The sequence below is a fragment of the Hypomesus transpacificus genome, chromosome 15 (assembly GCF_021917145.1).
Source record: "Hypomesus transpacificus isolate Combined female chromosome 15, fHypTra1, whole genome shotgun sequence".
In the NCBI taxonomy this organism is placed as follows: Eukaryota; Metazoa; Chordata; class Actinopteri; order Osmeriformes; family Osmeridae; genus Hypomesus; species Hypomesus transpacificus.
In genome coordinates, this window is record NC_061074.1 from 9816738 (window position 1) to 9840237 (window position 23500).

Below are 23500 nucleotides of genomic sequence, written 5' to 3' on the forward strand. Positions count from 1 at the left end.
CGCTCACTCCATCGTTCAGTCCCCGCCCCCCCCCCCCCCCCCACCCCCCAGGCGTGCGCACACACTGGTGGCATGCGCCTCGCCCTCTCCCTGAACCAGGCGCTCCAGCCTGACAGACCAGCAGCACACGCCAGGCCGGGGGGGGGGGGGGCTCTGGGACGGCCAAAGTCCACCGAGGCGACACCCAGCCGGTCTGCGTCTCTATCAGCTGCCCTGATAGACGTGCCCGGTCCATCAAGAGGGAGGGACACACACACAGGCTGGCGGAGGGCGGAGCACCACGCGATGCTGGGGCGGTGGTCCTGTGAAGGAGGTCCTGTGAAGGAGGGCGGAGCGATTACCTGTTTGCGTTCTCTTTTGGACTGCATGGGCTGAGGTGGAGGGGGCGGGGCCTGCTGCTGCTGGGGGGCAGGGTTCATGATGACGGGAGGCGGGGCCACAGGGGGCGTGAACTGGGGCTGTGCCGGGTAGTACGCCCCTGCTGGGGGGAAGGAGAGAGAGAGAGGTCACACACTCCTCTCTCCACACAATGACATGGGACATGTAAATAGTGGCACAACATGGAAGTTAGTTATGTAAACTGAACCCAACTTGAATGTCATCTGTTTATGGCTTCAGCTGAGCTCTAAAACCTTCTTTCATTAGAACTTGTGATCAAAGTCACTGTTGGTTTTCTCAAACTTTTTTCCCCCTCGATTGTGATTCCCCAGAAGATGCAGAATGATATGGCAGGGTCTGGAGGTAGCAGGCTGAAGCCCAACCTCAGCTCAGTGTGACCACGTCCCTCAGCCAAATATGGGCAAGCTGGCATCATCGACACAAGACATGAAACACAGAGGAAAGAGACCAGCGAGGGAAACCAGGCAACCAACACATCCATGACCCAAAGTCAAAAAACACACCATTACCCAGAGTTCAATATCCTCCATTACCCAGAGTTCAATATCCTCCATTACCCAGACTCCAATATCCTCCATTACCCAGACTCCATATCTTCAACGTGTCCTCCAGGGGCCTCAGCTAACCTGAGCAAATTCTAAGAAACTCTAAATCATTCGTCTGCCTGTCAGTAGCTCACAGTTTCTCTGTGTACATTCCTGCTTAACTCCCTCTACTGAGTCTGCATTGTGGACCAAGGAGAGCACAGACTAAATATAGTCAAAACCCCACAGCCACTGCTGAGGCGGGGAGAGAGAGAGGGGCAGAAGGGAACATGTTCCAAAAGAGAAGGACTTTCTTGGAGAGTCCTGTCCCTGTGAATAAGATCTTAAGATGTGACCAAGAGAGCAGGAAAGAAAGAAGGAAAAACAAACAACTGGAGAGGGAGAGGGGGGAGAGAAGTTAGAAGGCGACACATGCACCGTCCAGACGCAACGTACCCTGGCTGCTCCGCTGAGAAGCACGGTTTCCCATTTGTGCCGTGTCCCGACCCCCAGGATGTAGACCGAGAGCGAGGCAGAGGGGCGGGGGTCGTCTTTCCCCCCTTCCTAACTGCCACCTCTACGTCTCTCCACAAGCGCTACTCCAGCTGCCCTCTTCCTTATCCACCACCCTCCCCCTCTCTCTGTGTCTCTCTCACCGACTCGCCCTGCGACCTAGCCTCACTTCCTCTGCCCTCCCTCGCCCTGCTGTGGTCTCAGGTAGCGAGCTCTGGCTGAGGATTCCTGCTGAACCGTGAGGGTCGCCGAAGGGAAGCTAGTGTGCCAGGTTCTGCTTAACCCCTCCTCCTCATATCAGTGATCTGCTCCAGGCTGCCAGCGAGGTCAGTGCCTGGAGAGGGAGGGAGGGTGTGGGGAGAGAGGGAGGTTCTGTAAATCACTCAACGGGGAGATAAAAATACCCCCCTCCCCCTGCACATGAGCGCCTTTCACAACTGTAGCCTGGGAGGGGGGAGGGGAGCTTACCTGGCAACATGGAGGAGATTGTGCTGCCAGCACCACCTAGGGGATGGGAGGATTTTGAGGCTTGGAATTCTGCGTACCCTGTTTCGGATGTATACGGTCAACCTGAGTGGCTTGTTTTCACACCCAAATCTTGGATAAATGTAGGTCTGAAGGCAAAATTCCAACACAAGTTGCAACACGCACCACTGCAGAATCCTGAAACAGTATGTGTGTGTGTCACCCACCAAGCCAAATTTCAAATCACATGACCAGTGAAGAGCAAGTTGACATGTCGGAACGTCCACATGACACCATGTGACTCCTCCAACAACAAATGACACTGGCACACACAAAATGTGACCTCCTAACAAAACAGGAGCATAACTGCAGCATGTGGGTACTGGAGTTGAGGCAGACAGGCCTCTGGAGAGGGCAGACAGGCCTCTGGAGAGGGCAGACAGGCCTCTGGAGAGGGCAGACAGGCCTCTGGAGAGGGCAGACAGGCCTCTGGAGAGGGCAGACAGGCCTCTGGAGAGGGCAGACAGGCCTCTGGAGAGGGCAGACAGGCCTCTGGAGAAGGCAGACAGGCCTCTGGAGAAGGCAGACAGGCCTCTGGAGAGGGCAGACAGGCCTCTGGAGAAGGCAGACAGGCCTCTGGGGAAGGCAGACAGGCCTCTGGAGAGGGCAGACAGGCCTCTGGAGAGGGCAGACAGGCCTCTGGAGAGGGCAGACAGGCCTCTGGAGAAGGCAGATGGGCCTCTGGAGAGGGCAGACGGGCCTCTGGAGAAGGCAGACAGGCCTCTGGAGAAGGCCGGCTCCCAGAGCCCTGAAGAGAGCGCAGTGCAGCACGGTGACAGGTCTCTGCCACATACTCTGCAGGACATGTCCGGGGCGGGAGACCACCTGAGGCATCTGAAGAATGACACCGACTGAGTGAGTGTGAGAGGTGTCTGCCAGGCCAGGACAGAACAAATGAAGACAGTCCTCTTCAACACCACTGTGGCGCTGGATCTGTGGTCTTTCCCATCGGCAGTTTGCGAAGCAGAGAGCAGCCCTTTCTGCCTGCTTGGGTCTCTTACTTATTTTACAATGTTGCATGTCAACAGTATGATGTCATCTTGGAGCTCAGGTTACCGTTGCCAAGTGTCTGGGGGAAATGAAAAGACAACCCCCGCTTCTGTGGCACCGGGCACTAGAATACTGTTACAACTGTGGGCCCACGTTACCTGCTGAAGTTACGAGACACCATTAGCATGTCGCTCTGGATGAAAGCAGCTGAAAGAATAAAACGGGGGGTTGTGGGGGGGGTTAGGCCGTCTGAGGACTCTGAGGTGGGGGGCGGGGGAGCTGTGAGGAGCAGCCTCTCTTTCCTCCCAGGCTCAGCCAGAGGCCTGGAGGCTGAAGCAGGCCTGCCGGATACATTCCTGTCCCCAAATCAACTTAGCCCTGCTGCCTCCAAACACACTGTGCCAGGAGGCAAGCAGGCCTTTCCCCTGTGTGTGTGTGTGTGTGTGTGTGTGTGTGTTAGACTGTGCATGTCTGTAAGACTCAGTGTGGTTTGGGTGATGTGACATTGTGTGGTTCAGGGCAGGGAACTCTTCATGTCTCTCACTGTACTGATGACATGTGAAAGGGACTAGACTGTTGGCTGGGAAGTGTTTAAATAATGTGTATGCTAAATAGGCACCTCAGTATTAGAGGTGTGTGTGCTGGTTAATTCCATAACAAGAGGGGACAAGGAAAAATGCTAGAAATGTGCTCGCTCTTCCAAACAGCACCAGCTTAGAGGGATAATGTTCTCCAGCTCCGACCCGCTCTGACACACACGTCGCCAAAAAAGCTGCCGTCTGATTTATGAACAAGTGAACACTTCAGGTCTTCATCAGAAAAACAAATACTTGCTGACGTATTTAGCTTGTGGGCATTTCAACAGCAATTTGTCATAGACCCAACTGACTAACTCCAAGTTCACACTGTTGGGTGTGCGTAGCAAGACATGCCTGTTTCACCCTGGGGAGGGCAGGGGGGTTCTAGAAACATCAGTGTCTTGGTTGGTGATGCACATCTCTACAGACCTAAATGTTTGTGAGTTGTATTCCATTTTTGGGTCCATATTTCCAACGTACCAAAAACCTCCCACGGCCATTTGGAATATTGAGTAAGACGACCTCATACATAGGGAATGCACGGTCCGTTAAATACACAGCAGTGGAAAACAGGCGTAGGAAAGCACCACCAGGCTGGTTTCAACCTTGTCGCCCAGTCCTGCAACAGCATCCAGACACCACTAGAGGCTGCTAAAGGACTACAAATCCCTGAGACAGTCTGGATTGATGGACCGGATCATGAAGACTAGACACTCAGGACAGATCAAGTCCAGACTGTATGTGCACAGGCTGGGCATGTAACACGGAGGTTTTGGTGTGCGCGCATGCGTGCCAGGTAAGTGTGTGTGTGTGCGCATGCGTGCCAGGTAAGTGTGTGTGTCAGGTGAGTGTGTGTGTGTCAGTTGAGTGTGTGTGTGTCAGCTGTGTGTGTGTGTCAGGTGTGTTTGAGTGTGTCAGGTGTGTTTGAGTGTGGGTCAGGTGAGTGTGTGTGGGTCAGGTGTGTGTGGTTCAGGTGTGTTTGAGTGTCAGCTGAGGCCCCAAACAGAGCCTCTTACCATAAGTACCATATTCAGCTGGGCTGGTGCCGGGGTAGAAGCCTGGGGTGCCGGGCTGCACCGGGTACTGCTGGGCGGCAGCAACATATGTCGAGCGGTACTTCAGAAGGAGAGATCCAGAGACATGGGAAGACAGGAGAGATCCAGAGAGATGGGGAGAGAGGGGAAGGTCCAGAGAGATGGGGAGAGAGGGAAGGTCCAGAGAGATGGGGAGAGAGGGGAAGGTCCAGAGAGATGGGGAGACAGGGGAAGGTCCAGAGAGATGGGGAGATCCAGAGAGATGGGTAGAGAGGGAAGGTCCAGAGAGATGGGGAGAGAGGGGAAGGTCCAGAGAGATGGGGAGAGAGGGGAAGGTCCAGAGAGATGGGGAGAGAGGGGAAGGTCCAGAGAGATGGGGAGACAGGGGAAGGTCCAGAGAGATGGGGAGACAGGGGAAGGTCCAGAGAGATGGGGAGACAGGGGAAGGTCCAGAGAGATGGGGAGACAGGGGAAGGTCCAGAGAGATGGGGAGAGAGGGGAAGGTCCAGAGAGATGTGGAGACAGGGGAAGGTCCAGAGAGATGGGGAGACAGGGGAAGGTCCAGAGAGATGGGGAGACAGGGGAAGGTCCAGAGAGAGGGGAAGGTCCAGAGAGAGGGGAAGGTCCAGAGAGAGGGGAAGGTCCAGAGAGAGGGGGAGATCCAGAGAGGGGACAATGTCAGCATTGGGTAAAGGACGCTTCATAGGTCCCTTGATTCCCACTTGAGGTCAGTTGGGCTGGCCTGCAAGACGCCCTTCATGTTAAAGATGTGACTAACTTGGACCCTGACAAGCATGAGTCCACTCAGCATACAGGAACATGAAGGGGACAGCTCTGAATGTGGAGGGCCTTTGAGTTTACATGATGTACGCATACACACACACACACACACCCCTGGCGGATTGTTACAATTTCCCCCCAGTTGTATTATATTTGAAGGATTTGAAGAAATCCAAATGTAAGGTCAATACATGCATTCTAAAGTCAATGAGTAATCGCATTAAATAATCTAAATCTCAATACTGACCAAACAAATCACATGTTTGCCATAATCGCGCAGTCCTAACACACACACAGAGAATGCCATGGTGAGCCTGTGGGAGTGTCTACCTGTCCTCCAGGTATGAAGTAGGCGGGGCCCTGGGGCGAAGTGGCGAAGGGGATCTGCTGCTGAGGGATCATCATCATGGGGGAGGCGGTCGTCTGGTACACGTGTGTGGGAGCCACCTGCCGCGGGGCGCTGCTGGGGGGCGGGACCCCGCGGGGGGCGTTGGGCCTGCTGCCATAGTACGGCTGGGAGGGAGGGAGGGAGGGGGGCAGGAGGGAAGTGCAGAAGTTAAAACCTGCTTTAAAAAGAGACCATTCCGTCCATTATCAACACCTAAGGACTTCAAATCAACTAAGACTGGCTATCCTTGGACATGATTACGCCCACTGAACTGTTTATTAGAAGCATATTGATCTTGCAGCCAAAGTAAGACTATGAATAAAGGCTTGCTAATGCTAATGCTGGCTAATGCTTTATTCAGGGATTCTTCATTGACATTCAGCTGCTTTTCCTAGAGCACAAGTGAAGCCAGGGTAAGAACACCAGCTACATACAGCCTCCACAGACACAGAGAAAGGAGGGGGGAGAGAGAGCGAGAGCGAGAGCGAGAGAGAGAGAGAGAGAGAGGAGTTACCTGCAGTGACCTGAATCCTCCCTTGAGCAGCACATCACACACACCCAACGTGAGCGTGCACACACACACACACACACACACACACACACACACACACACACACACAGCACGGGAAGCAAGAGGACAGGAGATGAGAGATAAAGGGGAGGGAGAGAGAGAGAAAGCACCAGTCAGTTAGGATGACAGAGCAGAGCAGGTAGTCCCCTTCATCTACACAGCAAAGCAGTGAATGAACAAGCAGCATGCAAGCAAGGAGATGGACAGGGGAGAGAGTGTCACTGCCAAGCACAGAGGCCTTACTCTATCACGATGTGAGTGTTATTAAGAACAGAGGCCTTACTCTATCACGATGTGAGTGTTAAGAACAGAGGCCTTACTCTATCACGATGTGAGTGTTATTAAGAACAGAGGCCTTACTCCATCACGATGTGAGTGTTATTAAGAACAGAGGCCTTACTCTATCACGATGTGAGTGTTATTAAGAACAGAGGCCTTACTCCATCACGATGTGAGTGTTATTAAGAACAGAGGCCTTACTCTATCACGATGTGAGTGTTATTAAGAACAGAGGCCTTACTCTATCACGATGTGAGTGTTATTAAGAACAGAGGCCTTACTCTATCACGATGTGAGTGTTATTAAGAACAGAGGCCTTACTCTATCACAATGCGAGTGTTATTAAGCACGGAGGCCTTACTCTATCACAATGTGGGTTATTATTCTAACACTGCAAAAAGGGCTGCGACACACTTTAATCAAGTCCAGTTAGCAAAGTTTAGTTCAATAACTCATAGCTGTGTGCAGGAAAGTGAATGTTCAGAAAGGCACAAATCATTAAGCAGGTGGACAGGTTAAAATTCCCCTAACCCCCCTCCCCCTCCCCCCCCCCCCCACAGTCAGCCTGTTAGTACCTGCTGGTGCAAAGCACGAGGCCCCGGGGCAAACTAGAGAGGGAGAGTAAGACAGGGCAAAGGTCAGAGATCAAACCCACACACTGGAGGGGGGTGAAGGAGAGTGTGAAGGCCTTCTACACACACGCTCACCCCCCTACACTCCCCCCCCATGGGTAAATGAGGAACTCAGGCACGACAGAAATCACAAGGATGGGGGTGAGGTGTTCAGTGAGATCGATCAACTAGCTGAATCAAGACGATGAAGCGTTGCTATTCAGATTAGATTCCCCCTCACGATTGGTCTGGCGTGTGTGGTGAAACTGCACAATGGATCCGTTTGTTGCTAACCCACAATTGCATACAGCTACTCCCAGTGGCCATGTTAGTGGGATGTTTCCCTCTGGAGGGTGTCAGGTGCTGGTGAGGAGTGACGAGGAGGAGGCATACCTGTCTGGGCTGGGGTGTCGGGTTCATTTGTGGAGGCGGGGAGGCGAACACGACAGAGGGGGGCTGCCCAGGGGGGAAGGGGGGCTTTCAGAGGAAGAGGACAGAAGGGGGGGGGGGCACAGGGGAGGAGGACTTGATGAACCACTGGACTGAAGGGCAGATCAAGGGTTATGTACGCGTGTGTACGCGTGTGTGCATGCTTGTGTGTGCCATACCTGTGAGAGTCCAGGGGATGGGGTGGGGTGGGGGGGTCCCGTTATAGGCTGTGGTGCTTTATTCATTTCCTGGGGTTCTGCATGGGGGGGCTGGGAGCGGCACACATATCTAGAAGCAGAAGAGAGGAGGGAGGAGATGTCACTAGGAGGCCAGAGAGGAACTAGGAGAGGAACTAGGAGAGGAACTAGGAGAGGAACTAGGAGAGGAACTAGGAGAGGAACCAGGAGAGGAACCAAGATAGGAACCAGGAGAGGAACCAAGAGAGGAACCAGGAGAGGAACCAAGAGAGGAACCAGGAGAGGAACCAGGAGAGGAACCAGGAGAGGAACCAGGAGAGGAACCAGGAGAGGAACCAGGTGAGGAACCAGGTGAGGAACTAGGAGAGGAAGCAGTGAGCATGTGTTGTTCCAGTGCTGGGGTCAGAGCTGGTAGCAGTGGCTATACTCACATTTAGAAACAGTATTCAGTCCCTGGTAAGGGAGCAAGGCTCTGAGGAATGCCAATGTGGTGGTTCGTCCAGTAATCTCACTGCTAGAGAGAGAGAAATAGAGAGTGGGTCAGACAGACAAGACATTACAAGAGTCAAAACATAAGAGTGAAAACACCCTTTCGCAACTCCCCCTGAAATAACCCGTGTGGATAGCATTCCAAGGCGATAGCCTCAAGAACTCATGTGACCCAAAACGCAGTTAGCGCTAGCTCTGGCCACGGAGTGGGGGAGAAAATAGGGAGTTCCCAGATAAGACGTCAGTCTGTTCCTTGTGTTTCCAGGCAGGGATATCTATATAGAGTTGGCATTGAGAACTACAGATAATGACTTAGAGATACAAATGGGTCACAAGCGCAATCATTTTAAAGAGCGGACTGTGTCATAGACCTACAGTTCCAACTGCGAACAGCAACACGCACACACAAAGACACACAGTGTGGGAGTAAAACACCTGAGTCATGCTGAGTCAGATAAGGTTTTTCCTTTTCTTTTTTATAAGGGGGTGTCAGACTTCTTTCAGCCAGGAAGAGAAGTCTAGAATGATTCTTTAAACAAAGGGGAACAGGTGGGAGGGCGAAAACAACAGTCAAACACCACACAAGCACCTTTATCATGACTGTAACAATGGGCTTCAACGCTGAAACGCTCGGCTTGGCTGTAAAGACAAGGGGGGAAGTTTTAGACATGGGCAGGCGTTTGTGTGTGTGAGAGATGGAGAGAGACTTATTGCTGAGTGGACACTAAGAGGGCTAAAAGAAGTTTCTTCTTTCCCTGGCACACGCAGGCTCAAACGGTTTACCCACGTCGGTGTGGAGGTAACCTCACGTCAAATGACAGCATCCTAGAAATGCTCAAATACTGTGATGGAACAACTAGGGTCTATCGCCTCAGTCATCTAGACACACCAAGAGGCAGCTGAACATGCACACGTCCACACTGAGAAGAGTCATGCTGGTGCTGCACTGCAGAGGGGCCCGTGTCTTCCAGCAGTCATGCCGTGTTGCCTTTCCTCCCCTCAGCGTAGCTCCCACAGCGCTTCCCAGAAGCCACTTGGCTCAAAACAGGAAAAGACTCAAAACAAACGCACGTTCCCCTTTCCCAAAAACAGCTGTAGCTATTGTAATTGTAGCTCTACTCCTGAAAAAGCTAGCTATTTGGAGGTGGACTGACTTCTCCTGGGGAAAGAAGAGTATACCACCTAGGGAGTGGGGGTTCAATGTACAGTGTGTGTGTGCGTGCGTGTGTGCGTGCTGGGGGAAGGGTGTCCATATCCAGCCCCCACCAGGACCACACCAAGCCCAGTCACTTGAACTGAACATGCAGCAGACGCAGTGTGTGTGTGTGTGTGTGTGTGGCAGGGTTATAGCCTGAACAGGAACAGTTGCATAACCCCCAACATGGCCCTCATGACGTGCAGACTGTTGACCTCCATTTAAAACCCACTAGCTTAACCTGCTACACGGCTGCAGAGGAACCCTTCTGTGGGCGAGCCCATTCCACTGGGAATGACACTGCAACTTCCCCCGGAAAAGGCGTGGCAGCCGCGTCCATCCACAACGTAGCATTTTAAATAACGTAACCGATGGTGATACTTTGGGCTTTGCATGCACACACCCCACCCATGTTACCACACACACACACAAGCTAGTTGACCTCTGGAACTGGTTGAGTAAAATACTACTCGAGTAAAATGCATGTGTGCGGTCTGCGGCTGAAGTCATATCATTCCAGTCACGGTGCTATGTAACCCATAGCTTAAATATAGAACAGAAGCCTTTCAGGGACATTGGGATGGGTAGACAGGCTCTGCAGTGGGTTATGACAGGGGTATCTTCCACTCATAGACCACAAATCCGACCCCAATGTTAACGATGGAGGTGACACCAACATGGTTTAATCTGAAGGCCTTTTTGTCGGCAAAGACAGACAATTTAAGGTTGCTTTAACAGAAGTCTATAGAAAGAAAAAAATATATATATGTATAATTTTATTGGCATAAGGCAGACTGTAAAACTAGCAACACAACATGCTATAGGTTGTGTGTGGTCTGACATGACCACAGACCAAACACCAGTAAGTGCACGTGCACATATTGCAAAAAGTGTTCCTTTGATATGTGGTCTTCCAAAACAAGTGTCAGACTTCATAGAAGTGGATATGAGTCTCTGGACAGCCTGTTCCCCAGGTTCTTTCTCAACACTGCAGTCTGCCAAAGTCACAGAAACTGCATAAGTTTGAGTGTGTGTGCGTGTTTGTACAGCGTTTGTCAATGAAGAGGTCTGGCTGTGTAATACATGTGTACATTTTGCTGGAGCAACTTGGGCAAGTTCCTTTAGCAAAGTCAGCATATTGCAATTAAACGGTTAGTGTAGTAGACCATAGGTGAGATACTGCTTGGTAGACATAATGTCATAAGACATTTTAATTTCTCTCAGCTCTTAGAGCACTTAATTTAACCAGCCCGCTAACGTTACAAAATCCAAACTAGTATAAAAAAACGGACCGAGGGAAGATCAGGTTTACCATCATCATCATCGATACAAAGTTACGGTAAAACTGGACTTGCCCGTTTTTTTTTTTTTTTTTTTTTTTTTTTAGACAACCTTGATTTTAAAAAGCATCCATTTTGAGCTCAGCCTCGGATTCTCGGTCAAGTGCACGTGGCGATTCTCATACGTGCCTCGCATCATCCTCTCACAGGGTGACCGGATGCAGAGGCGCTACGGTGACAACCTGTGCACCTGTCATTGATGTCAATAAATACAGAATTGCTAGTCAATCAAGACAAGTCGAAGGCATTTCTCACAAAACCCGGCACAATTCTACTATCGATATATGTACTTCAGATGCCACGTATGCATCAATTATTATGCATCAGCGTGCGAAAAACAGTGTACAAAGCTAGTAAGTTTAAATAGATGTGGTGTAGGTCATTAGCAAGTTGAAAGCTCCACTTTAAAGCCACATTTTTCACAGCGTTGGTAACGTGAGACCCGGGAGGGCGTGCTGTGCGGCGCCATTGCTCATACAGCATTTTTCCCAATGCGTAGTATCCACGTGGTTCCCACTTTAGCGCGCGCAGTACACACCAACATACGTTACCCGGCATCCAGACAATATTTAAAACCATCCGATTTATCGTCTACTTTAAAATAAAAACTAAAGAAACCGTCAACGAATCACATCTGAATTGACGGGCGGATTGTTTAAAATACAATATTCCCGTGTGATCAACAGGTAGCCTAGCCAGTATACATTCTCAGAAAAATATGGTCCGATAGCCACTGGTTTATGTTCACACGTACTTTTGATTTAAATATCTTTAAAACAGCGGACTGAGCAATCTGGACTATGCAGGTTCTAACCACTGAAGGAGAATTTTAAAAAACGCTAGCGACAGCTACCTGCTGTGTCATTTTCCAAATCACCATCATGACGCAGAATGAGTAACGAAGATATTCCATTCCATCAAAAATCAAGCAGTCCATTCATCTCAAATAATAAACATAAGTATGTCGTCTGAACATTACAACAAGAAATGTACTACATTATATCAGAGGATGCTTAGTATTTATAAAGTACACGTGTCACGCCTACCTTCCATGGAATGAATATCCTCCACTACGAGTTTAGTCCAAACACATTTCTAATGAACGTTAAGTTAATAACATCAACACTTCAAAGAACTACTAATCAGCAATATAATGTGGGCAAAGAGCGGCTATGCCTAAACCGACTTCTTGGAATGTCTGCTTGATCACGCATCTGCCAAACCACAAATAATAGGCGGAAACAATGTGTTCAATGTAGACATGCTCATACAAGCTGGCATGGGCAAAGACAATTTGAATGTACTGATTTAATGTGGCCATACACACTCTCCCAATGGTGACTTTGCTCGATTATTAATAATGTCAATGAGCAAATAAATTAAATGTATATGCAGTTTCACTACTCCAACTACTCCTTAGGCCATTTCACTTAGCGATTGTCTGTAGAAACAAGAAAGGAGGCTAGCTGGCTAGCTAATTCAGGCCTACGCTATCCAATCCAACCATAAAAACATCCGAAGCCCTTTCCGATTTAGTAAAAACCCTGCTACAACTCAATTAGTTTTATCGTCAACAAAACAATTCTACAAATGTGTTTAAATCTCTCATGGGTCAGGTCTTTCTCTAGCATGCAGTTGAAAATTGTTTTTCACATTCACCGGTTTATCTACTGCCAAAACACGTTAGCTTGGCTGGCTATATGCGTGACCACCAGCTACCGAGTAGCTTTTTTAACCAGTTAATAACTAAGACTGAAATACAGAATAACTGACTAGACAGGTCTGGAATGGTCACTAGTCAAATGGTATCAAGTGACTGGCTTATTATTCCATGTCACGACAGAATTCAAAGTAGACAGCCGGCTATACTGCCGCTGGTAAAGTATGTTAATCAGTTGGAGCTAGCTAGCCAGCTGCCATAGCTACAGCATATGGACAAGTTTGGTAGCTAGCTATGGCAATGCTGAAAACATGACTAGCCTAGCAAGCTAAACGTTGTTTTATAGCCAACGACGCCAACCGATTTAGCTAGCGTGTCTATCACTACTACGACTAGTAGGCTAATAGTTGCTTAACGTGCGAGTAATAGTTGCTTAACGTACGTTAGTGCCTCGTGGGTCGGCCTTCCTTTGACTTGGTCTTTTTTTCGTTAAAACTGTGATCAATTTAAGTAGCCAGCTAGTGTCAACTAACAAATGGCAGACGTTTCGCCACCAATATTATTCGAAATAACGGGGAGGGTACTTTCTTTTGGCGTGACACTTTGTCGGCGATTGCTAGCTTGTTAGCTAACAGCTTGTCTTGCGATAGAATAATTAAAAAACGCAGACCCATTGGTATTTGACTAAAGACGGGGACCATTTAAATCCATAGACAGTTGCGGTGCACGGGTTAATCTTGAGTTTCCCAGTTTATGTAGATTGTAATTGAGCGTTTACCACGTTTGTGAATTAACTGCATAAACCATGGCGTTAGCATACCTTTCTCTCCTTGAGTCTGCAAAGCTGTACGGATTCTTCCCGGAAGCCGGTTGGCAATTCCGGATTAAGTTCATGTGACGGGGCCTTGGGTAGCGTGATTTAAAGTTTTGTCAATCGCCAAAATGTGCCGGCGTAGTGTGGACTACAAGACAACAGACACATCAACTATTAAACAAAACAAATGTACAAGTAATTCCCGACTGTTTAGTATTGTTCCTCGAAAAGGCGTCAGCGATTACTGCCACAGCCAGCCGGCTTCTGACTGATCCTAGGGGATGCCTTTGCTGGCTATGACACAGTTGTATGTAGGCGTGGCTAGAGGAATACTGAATGCGAACTGTCGGATGGCAGTTTTGTCGGGTCGGTTCGTATTAAAAACGGATCTTCAAATACATAAACGATGTAATGAAAATACAGGTACATTTTCTTTTATATAAATATCTAATGAATTGTTCAGACTTTATCTTGCCAATAGACCTGTGTATCCTATTTTTCATTAGTTGTGATTAAAAAAAAAATATCTACATTTGCATGTAAAGTTATTGTCTCCTACCTGTGGTTTAACAGTTATCCTAAGTCCTTAAAGTTTAGGGTGTTCATTCATTTATATTCAAATCCCAACATCACAGACCAAGGACAGAAATGATCGACTTGAAACTTTTATTATCATTTTTTTGTTGTTTAAACCTTTTACAGTACTGTAACAAAACCACCAAAACAAAAACTGGATGAAAACATTTTTTTTTTTTTACATGCTGTAATTACAAAAGGAGGAGACATGTTGGAAAAAGGAGCAACGGCGGTGATACGATGTCATCTACTGCATGGCTGAAGGAGGAACAGGGAGGCAGGAAGGAGCAGACAGCTACCTCTCACACACTGTCCTCAGATCAGCTGACGACTGGAGCATTGGTCACCCAACTGAACACATGACAGATGAGGAGCTTGTCCTAGATCACAACAAAAGAGCTAACCAATCAAAGTACAGTGAGGTCCCAATTTACCCTCCCTGTCTCAGTCTAACCAACCTGACCACAACCAAACATCTTCAGAGGTGATCGAGTCAGAGCCACAGACTGAAAGACAAGGGGCACGCTTCCTTCCTGGCCCTCCTCAGTCATGGAATAAAGTAGTAAAATATAAGTGACCAATGAGAGCCAGGGAGTGCTACCCCCTGCTGCCAGTCAGTCAACAGTCAAGGGAGACAGAGGGGGTTCTAGGCGTCATAGTTGGGGTTCTTGCGCAGGATGACAAATCCCTCCAGGATGGGCGTGACGGGGAGGTACTCCTCAGTTGCCAACTCGGCCCTCTCTCCGTGGGCCAGGAGCACAGGCGTGGTGTGGGTCTGGAAGCCTGTGATGGCCTTGGGCTTACCCGCCTGGCCCACCACGTCCACCGCCTGCACATCAAACACACATTAAAGGCTGAAGAAAGAAGACTTTTTTGACTTTAACAGGAGACGTCCGATCATGCCAGGCTTCAGGTCCCACATGGATCCCCCTCAACCACCTGCAACTCACGAGACCCAGAGAGCGTAGAGGGACAGCCTAGTAATCTGCCAATAAGAATCAGACTGTGGGCGTGTCTTACCTGTCCAACTCTGACCGACACAGGAAGTGGGCGGAGCTCTTCGTCGAAGGTGACCAGCATACGGGGCTGCATGGCCGCTACCAGTCCGTACAGCACGTAGTGGGATTTACCCAGGATGACTACACATCAAAACAGCAGGGAGTGTGCCATTTGTCAACACAACGCTTTCCAGTAAACAAGTGAATCTTCACGACCCCCCCGAAACAAAAAGTAAAGAATAACGAAGGGGCCAGTCTGGCGGTTATGAGGTACGACATTGGACAGGAACAGAAGTGACACTCACTGTTCTTGACATCCAGGAAGGAGACGAGGACTGTGAGTAGTCCAGCCACTGCCACCTGACTCATCAGCTGCCTGTCACTGTGGTAGGGACACAGAGTCAAAGTCCCTTTGCCCAGGTGAGTCAGACCCTGGGTGCGGGAGAGGGAGAGACCAGAACAAGTTAGGACATCCAGGTCCACTCACATGAAAGCACAGCCAACATACATTACAACACACGCACTGTCCTGTGATTCTGAGGGTGTACGCGGAGCAAACAACAAACGCCAGTGCTGGTCACACTGTGGCATGTGCCTGTCACCCACCTGTGCCAGTCTGACCATGAAGAGGTTGTTGGGGTCTTTGGCGTGGTACTGTGCCAGCTGCCGAAGCATGGCGGCCAGGCGGGCGTTGTTTGTGCCTGCGAAGGGAGAAGAAGGAGAAGGTCATTTAAGTTGCTATGGAAACAACTTCCTGGCTTACTGTGGGAATTCATATGCGAGCTCATGCAGTACTGAGAGGAAAATGGTGGTTTGGATCAACTCCAACAATCTTCAATTGCTCTTCGGAAGCAACAGTCTTTCCATATGAAGTGCAGTTGATTGGGAGCGAGCACGCGTTCGTCACTAACACAACACCAGTCAGGAAGTCAAGCGTCTGCCAACAGGAAGTTGCCTGCTGACAGACTAGTTTTGTATGATAACTACAGGGCTGGTGTCAGGGCGGAGGTCAACTCACCGCTGCCGACCATGCCCATGGCGAAGATGGAGTTGTGGGACACCTCTGGGTCGGCGTCGTGGGAGAACTTGCTGAGCGTGTCCAGGATGTTGAGGCGAGGGTTGGACACAGAGATCAGGGCCAGGGCCAGGGGCACAGCGCGCCTCAGAGTGGGCTCGCCGTACCGCAGCTGGGAGGGACAAGGGGAACGTGTTCAGCAGAGAACAACAGAGAGAGGAATTAGGCTGGGGCCTGTTGGACCGCGTTGATACTGACCAGGTGTCCGAAGGTCCGTAAAGCCATCTCAGAGCCAATCTCCTCTCCCATAGCGATGAGTGCAATACCTAGCACAGCCACGCCCTGGGGAACAGCAGTACAGACATTAAGGTCCCGCAATTTGATCTGGACTTAAATTCATTTCAGAGTATACTTTAGGTCGGACAGACTTATCCTCTCCACCGTTTTCATAGTATTTGACGTTTAACGAAGGTGAATGAACGACACAGAGCATTTGGAGTTTCCACGGAGGACAGTACCTGATGGGAGCCCATGTCAGCAGCAGTCTCCTTCTTCTCCTTGTCTTTCTTGTCCTTCTTGTCCTTGTCCTCCTCCTTCTCCTTGGCCTCGTAATGCTCGCTGCAGATGTGGAGTAGCTGCTGCACCTTCAGCACGTTCCCAGAGCCTGGAGAGGACGGAGGAGGGGTGAGGATGGATGTAGGGTGGGGGAGGGGTGAGGACGGAGGAGGGGTGAGGACGGAGAACGTGGACAACTCAAGCCGGTCGGGGAGCAAAGCGTGTGACTGCTGCGCGTACCTGCATAGGCACAGATGTCCACTAGTGTGTTGGCGAAGCTACGGAAGGGCTCGGGCACCACCTGCAAGGCAGCCAGGGTGGTCTCGATGGCCTCCCCCTTACCTGGGCACAGCAAGACAAGAAAGGGAGCACAGCAATGGTTAGAATATTTACTAAAGACCTGTTGGACGCAGTACATACACAGCCCAACTCCTCCTGTACCTAACCCAGCGAGAGTAGTCCCCGCCCACAAACCTGAACCCCCTCCCGTTCCTTACCCAGATGGTTCAGCCCCAGACCCAAACCCCACCATGCCTTACCCAGGTAGTTCAGCCCCAGACCCAAACCCCCCCGTGTGTTACCCTGATGGTTCAGCCCCAGACCCAAACCCCCCACCATGCCTTACCCAGGTAATTCAGCCCCAGACCCAAACCCCCCCGTGTGTTACCCTGATGGTTCAGCCCCAGACCCAAACCCCCCCCCCCCCGTGTCTTACCCAGATGGTTCAGCCCCAGACCCAAACCCCCCCCCGTGTCTTACCCAGATGGTTCAGCCCCAGACCCAAACCCCCCCCCCGTGCCTTACCCAGATGGTTCAGCCCCAGCCCCAGGGGCAGCCAGCGTGCGTACGTGTCCTTCAGCTCCTGCTCGTTCTTCTCCATGATGGTCTGGACGATGGTGGAGGTGACGTCCCCGTTACACGAGCCCACCGCGATCATGCCGCACGCCAGCGCCGTCACGCCTGCCACCTGCGGAGCACGCCACACAGCAGCGTCAGGAGCGTGTGGAGACACATGTCGTCACATGGGTCACCAAGGTCTGAATCCACAGTGTGGAGCCCGTGACACACAAACACGGCTCACCTCCATGTTGGACTTGGAGTCTCCCATGACGGGCAGCAGCAGGGACAGCACGTCTTCACGGTTGGAGCCGGCGTACGCCAGGCCCAGTCTGAACAGTCAGCAGAGGACAGGGCTTTACCAGACAGAACACATCCCCCTGGCTGGTCATGGAACAGTCACACTTCTGAACTTGTGGAAACTCCTTGCATGTGTGTGTTTTCCCCTGCGTGTGTGTGTGTGTGACTACTGCAAGATGTATAAATGTTTTCTTCTTCCTTCATCACATCAAAGTAAAAGGTGGTTTCTAATTGCTTCTACATATAAGGTCCTCCACGGTAGATGGATCTCAAAATGCATCTTCCTGTATGGCTCTCCTGTGAGGAGATCAGACCTGATGTGGGGTGCTTTCAGAAGGGGCCCGCTCACCCAAAGATGGCTCCTATCCTCATGACGTTGCTGTTGTGCAGCACGTAGTCGGACAGCAGGGCCAAGGCCGGGTCACACTCGTTCCTCACCCCGGAGTTGACGATGCCGCAGGCCAGGAGGGCACCGGACTGGACGCGGCCAGAGGAGAAACCCAACGAGAGAACACAGTGGGTGTTAGTGATGGTATCAGTATCCTGTTGGAGGGGAGGAAATGTTGACGAGGCAGGAGAACAGACAGAGAGGGTGAAGAAGCAGACCTTGATGTAGTCCTCGGAGGAGTAGAGGTACTTGTCGATCTGGGTCAGACCTCCGTCCACGTCCCACAGCAGGATCATGCCCAGGGAAGCAGCCGCGCTCAGCATACCTGGGAACAAACACACCATCATCATCATGACCATCATCATCATTCAAACTCCATACATTTTTTAAATTAAGTGGACCCCCAAAAAATATATTTATATAATTACAAATAAATAGAACAGATACATATTTGGATTGTGTTCAAACCAATCAGCAAACAGTCTAAAACTAACACCAGTGTGTGTGTGTGTGTGTGTGTGTGTGTGTGCTCTCTCACCGTGGTCCTTGTTCTTGTACAGCCACTTGTTGCCGTCGTCCGTCAGCAGCTTGTCCTGTCCGAAGGCAGCGTTGACGAAGCCGTTGACAAACGAGGAGGCCAGGTTCATACGGGCCGAGTCCACCTGGGAGCCGCTACCCCCAAACCCTGGGAGCGGCCGGAGGAGGAAGGAAGGCATGGTGAGACCGAGGAAAAAGAAGATGCATCACACACTGATTGGCTGATATTGAAGACACATTAACAAGGCCTCACGGTTGTTCTCCAGGTGAGTTTTGTAGATGTCGTCAGGGACTTTGGGTTCCATGATGTCCAACTACAAAAACAGGAAGCAGTCTTTTAGGACAAGATATGCAGAGTCATGCAAACTAAAACAGACTTTTATAATTAATCATGATCCTCCTGCCCACAATCTCACTGGACTTTCCATCAAACCGTTTTAGTAGACTGAAAGCAGTTCACGTAAGGATCATGACGTTGAAAATGCCTAAACTATCCCCCAGCGAAGCAGAAGTCCACATCTTGCGGAGACGCCCCTCACCTCTCTGGCCAGAGCCAGGAAGTTACTGTTGAGCTGCACGTTGGACATGATCTCAGTCAGGTCCTCATAGTCTTCCACGTCCTCGTTCAGCTCCAGGAACATGCCGTGTCTGCCCAGCATGAAGGCCATCTCCTTCTGGATCACACTGCACGCACACACACAAAACCAACACACTTGCTTAGCTGAACCGTTGAACGTTTTCATGTACATTGAAAGGTGAATGTGTTCATATACGGTACGGACTCATATCTGTGTGTGAAGAGTGTGTGTGTGTGTGTGTGTGTGTGAAGCCAGTGTGAGGGATGATGTGTTGTGTAGAGCTCTGCTCACATGTCCTTGCAGGATGTGAAGATGTTCTCCACCAGCTCCACGTCGTTGAGCATCAGTGCCAGCCTGAGGGCCTCTGGGTAACGGTTAAACTTCCGGAATATGTTCAGGGCACATTTCAGCAGGGCAGAGTTCTCTGGCTCTGGGACGTAGCTCACACAGCTGAGAGAGAGATGGGGGGTGATCCAGAGAGAGGGGTGGGGGAGAGAGGGGTGGGGGAGAGAGAGAGAGAGGGGTGGGGGAGAGAGAGAGAGAGGGGTGGGAGAGAGAGAGGGGTGGGGAAGAGAGAGAGGGGTGGAGGAGAGAGAGAGGGGTGGGGGAGAGAGAGAAAGACAGAAACGTTTCCCAAAAAATGAAAACGTGTTTGTGTCTTGTCATATGTCAATAAGTACTTTTGCCATCTCTGGGTAAATGAATAAGGAATATCCAATCCCTTGAATGTAGGACCATGGACACCTTTGAGACTGCATCGAGGTGTAATACTGGCATCTGTAAACGTGTGTGAGTGTGAAGCACATGTGCTCAGCCCGCAAGGTCCAGTCACGTACACACACCATGTCCCCCTGGTCCTCTCACCTGGTGAGGTAGAGACAGACCTTGGCTCTCACCTGGTGAGGTAGAGACAGACCTTGGCTCTCACCTGGTGAGGTAGAGACAGACCTTGGCTCTCACCTGGTGAGGTAGAGACAAACCTTGGCTCTCACCTGGTGAGGTAGAGACAGACCTTGGCTCTCACCTGGTGAGGTAGAGACAGACCTTGGCTCTCACCTGGTGAGGTAGAGACAGACCTTGGCTCTCACCTGATGAGGGAGAGACAGACCTTGGCTCTCACCTGGTGAGGTAGAGACAGACCTTGGCTCTCACCTGGTGAGGTAGAGACAGACCTTGGCTCTCACCTGGTGAAGTAGAGACAGACCTTGGCTCTCACCTGGTGAGGTAGAGACAGACCTTGGCTCTCACCTGGTGAGGTAGAGACAGACCTTGGCTCTCACCTGGTGAGGTAGAGACAGACCTTGGCTCTCACCTGGTGAGGTAGAGACAGACCTTGGCTCTCACCTGGTGAGGTAGAGACAGACCTTGGCTCTCACCTGATGAGGGAGAGACAGACCTTGGCTCTCACCTGGTGAGGTAGAGACAGACCTTGGCTCTCACCTGGTGAGGTAGAGACAGACCTTGGCTCTCACCTGGTGAGGTAGAGACAGACCTTGGCTCTCACCTGGTGAGGTAGAGACAGACCTTGGCTCTCACCTGGTGAGGTAGAGACAGACCTTGGCTCTCACCTGGTGAGGTAGAGGCAGACCTTGGCTCTCACCTGGTGAGGTAGAGGCAGACCTTGGCTCTCACCTGGTGAGGTAGAGACAGACCTTGGCTCTCACCTGGTGAGGTAGAGACAGACCTTGGCTCTCACCTGGTGAGGTAGAGACAGACCTTGGCTCTCACCTGGTGAGGTAGAGACAGACCTTGGCTCTCACCTGGTGAGGTAGAGACAGACCTTGGCTCTCACCTGGTGAGGTAGAGGCAGACCTTGGCTCTCACCTGGTGAGGTAGAGGCAGACCTTGGCTCTCACCTGGTGAGGTAGAGACAGACCTTGGCTCTCACCTGGTGAGGTAGAGACAGACCTTGGCTCTCACCTGGTGAGGTAGAGACAGACCTTGGCTCTCACCTGGTGAGGTAGAGACAGACCTTGGCTCTCACCTGGTGAGGTAGAGACAGACCTTGGCTCTCACCTGGTGAGGTAGAGACAGACCTTGGCTCTCACCTGGTGAGGTAGAGGCAGACCTTGGCGTAGGCCGTGTCGTCGATGTAGAGCTCCAGCATCTCCAGCTTCTCGATCTCCATCAGCAGGTCACAGGCCTCGTGCTCAGCATTGTGCGCCATGTTGTAGGGGACGATCTCCTTCACCAGCTTCAGCAGGGTCTCCTGCTGGGTCTTGTCACTGTCATCCACGTCCTGCCACTCCTTGGCCACCTCGCCTGCCAGGTGCCTGCACACACACACACACAGAGAGAGAGAGAGAGAGACAGAGGGGACATTAACACATGAGGTGGAGACAAGATTAAATGCAATTTTTTAAAAAGCTAATAATTTTTGTAGGTGCAGGTGTTGATGGTGTCCCACGGATGACCACCTAAAGGTGGTCATAAAAATGTCTCGGTAGCTTGACTAAGTACAAAGTTGCTGATAGGGGTCACTCTTCTAGCATCCACAAGGTGCCTGTAGTCGTCAGGTGGCTGACACAAACACATGCTAGCTGGCTCTGAGGCCCTACCTTACGTATTCGTGTCCCCAAGATGCCAGCTCCTCCTGGGATCCTAGCAGACGGTATTTGAGACACTCCCGTTCGCCGCTCATAGTCATGGCCAAGACTGACACCACATCTCCACAGAAACGCTACGGAGCCAAACAGGAAGTTAAAGCTAGTCTGGTAGAGACGTCACACAACGCCAACCAATCTCCATCGAGAATACTTAACGAATACCAGGTGTTATTAACACCCAATATCAAAATCATTCCATTGCGAAAATTCAAATCAAACGGGAAAAAAAAAGAAACAGTTCCAGTCATTTTAATCTAACTGTAATCTGACACCAGTTCCAGTCATCTTAATCTAACTGTAATCTGACAGGGCCTACCTTGTTTTCCCCGGGTGCCATGCCCTCGTAGATCTCCTTGAGCTTGGCGTAGTGTGGGCGCAGGAACTTCAAGGGCTTGGGGACCGAGGTCATGGAAGTGGTGGATGAACGGATCAGTCTGCGGAGTTCCTCTAGAGCAGGACGGTAGAGAGATGTGTCCTTCTCCTGTAGAGGGGTGTAAGAGTGTGTGTGGGGGGAGGGATACACATAGAAAATACAGACCAGATATTTCAATAAAAGTAGAACTTTAACCGGTTCTACGTGTGACAATGAGGAGTAGGAATGATGAGCAGTGTACTGGTTCATGAGATACTCACACTCAGTCTCTCGACCATCATCTCCAGCTCTTCCTGCAACTGCTTGTCCTCCTCAGACTAGAAGAATAAGAAACTTGTATTCATCTTGTAAATGTGGTGCACATACACACCCACCAGAGCACCAAACACTGCCCCGTGCGGGGATCTAACCCAGGACTACGTATAGCGAACATTATTATTAGCAAACCCCACAATAACCAATACTCTTAAGGTGCAAGCTGTGCGCAATGGTGGTAGTTTTAGAACTGTGCCATTATTATCAGATCAAGTTGTTGACTTTATAGACAAGCATAAGCCGCCTTCACTAACTAAGCTATCTCGGTAACGCATTACAGAACTTCTACATATCGCCAACTAACTGCTATGTCATTACCCGCTGACAATCAGTTAAACCAAAGCCTCAAGCTAGCGCGTATTGCAGCTAGTGCTAGCTAGCCAACGTTATGCTAACACTGTTAGAGCTAGGCTAGTACTGTAATAGCAACATTTAGCCAGCTGGCTGCTTGTAATGTTTCAAATCAAATATGACTTACATCGTAACAGTTCTTATGCGGCAGAAAGTCCTAAAATTGCGGCTAGCTAGTAGAGCTACGTGATTGCTAGTTAACTAAGACTTATTCACTGTTGAATGACAACGCTCTCGGCCTTTTCAACCATGTTGTCAACCAGCACAGTGACTCAGGCAAAAAAGCTTCGCTTCCCTTGAGCTTTTCGGATTTGAAATGTTCGTATATTTACCAATTCTTGCTCCTCTTTCTTCTCCTTGCCCTTCCCAGTAGGTTGTTGTCCTTTTTCTTTCTCCTTCTCCTCCGTCTTTTCGGGCAGTTTTTTCTCTTTGTTTTTTGCCTCCTCCATTCTTGCTGTTCGGCTAGCAAAACGAACTGAATCTAGAAACCGGGATGAAATGCTTCTTCTTCGATAACAACTGAGTTCAATGGCAAGTTTGGATTCAATCTTACTTTACCACCACCTACTGGACAGAAATGATAAGCGCATCGATGTCTGAATGCTGTCAGACCTAACTATGTGTCAGCCTATCATAGTATTGCGGGCGTAGCCAATTTGTTCTAAGGCCTACCCAAAAACGAAAATATCTCCGAAAAATTATGCACGGGGTGTACTTCGCAAAGCAATTGAGTAAAAAAAACTGAAAAGTTATGG

At 50.3% G+C, this 23500-nt stretch overlaps 2 protein-coding genes across 2 annotated transcripts in view; both read right to left on the reverse strand.

The window, feature by feature from the left end:
* LOC124477492 (eukaryotic translation initiation factor 4 gamma 1-like) overlaps nucleotides 1-13605 on the reverse strand; it is a 30283-nt gene extending 16678 nt beyond the window's left edge. The window contains 8 exon segments of the mRNA XM_047035302.1: nucleotides 342-478; nucleotides 4546-4645; nucleotides 5674-5856; nucleotides 7157-7189; nucleotides 7586-7669; nucleotides 7801-7909; nucleotides 8250-8332; nucleotides 13323-13605. Coding sequence (XP_046891258.1) covers nucleotides 342-478; nucleotides 4546-4645; nucleotides 5674-5856; nucleotides 7157-7189; nucleotides 7586-7669; nucleotides 7801-7866 — 603 coding nt within the window. The 5' untranslated portion in view covers nucleotides 7867-7909; nucleotides 8250-8332; nucleotides 13323-13605.
* Nucleotides 13606-13968: 363 nt separating this feature from the next.
* Nucleotides 13969-23250, reverse strand: psmd2 (proteasome 26S subunit ubiquitin receptor, non-ATPase 2). The gene is made up of 21 exons (XM_047036241.1): nucleotides 23078-23250; nucleotides 22340-22396; nucleotides 22023-22187; nucleotides 21659-21780; nucleotides 21149-21373; nucleotides 19392-19550; nucleotides 19062-19206; nucleotides 18776-18836; nucleotides 18524-18670; nucleotides 18204-18310; nucleotides 17947-18074; nucleotides 17542-17629; nucleotides 17265-17427; nucleotides 16701-16802; nucleotides 16424-16569; nucleotides 16164-16247; nucleotides 15909-16077; nucleotides 15497-15591; nucleotides 15196-15322; nucleotides 14913-15031; nucleotides 13969-14721 (listed from the first exon to the last, which is right to left on the reverse strand). The coding sequence occupies exons 1-21, from the start codon at nucleotides 23192-23194 to the stop codon at nucleotides 14539-14541; spliced, it is 2709 nt and encodes a 902-aa protein (XP_046892197.1). The 5' UTR covers nucleotides 23195-23250; the 3' UTR covers nucleotides 13969-14538.
* Nucleotides 23251-23500: the final 250 nt, after the last annotated feature.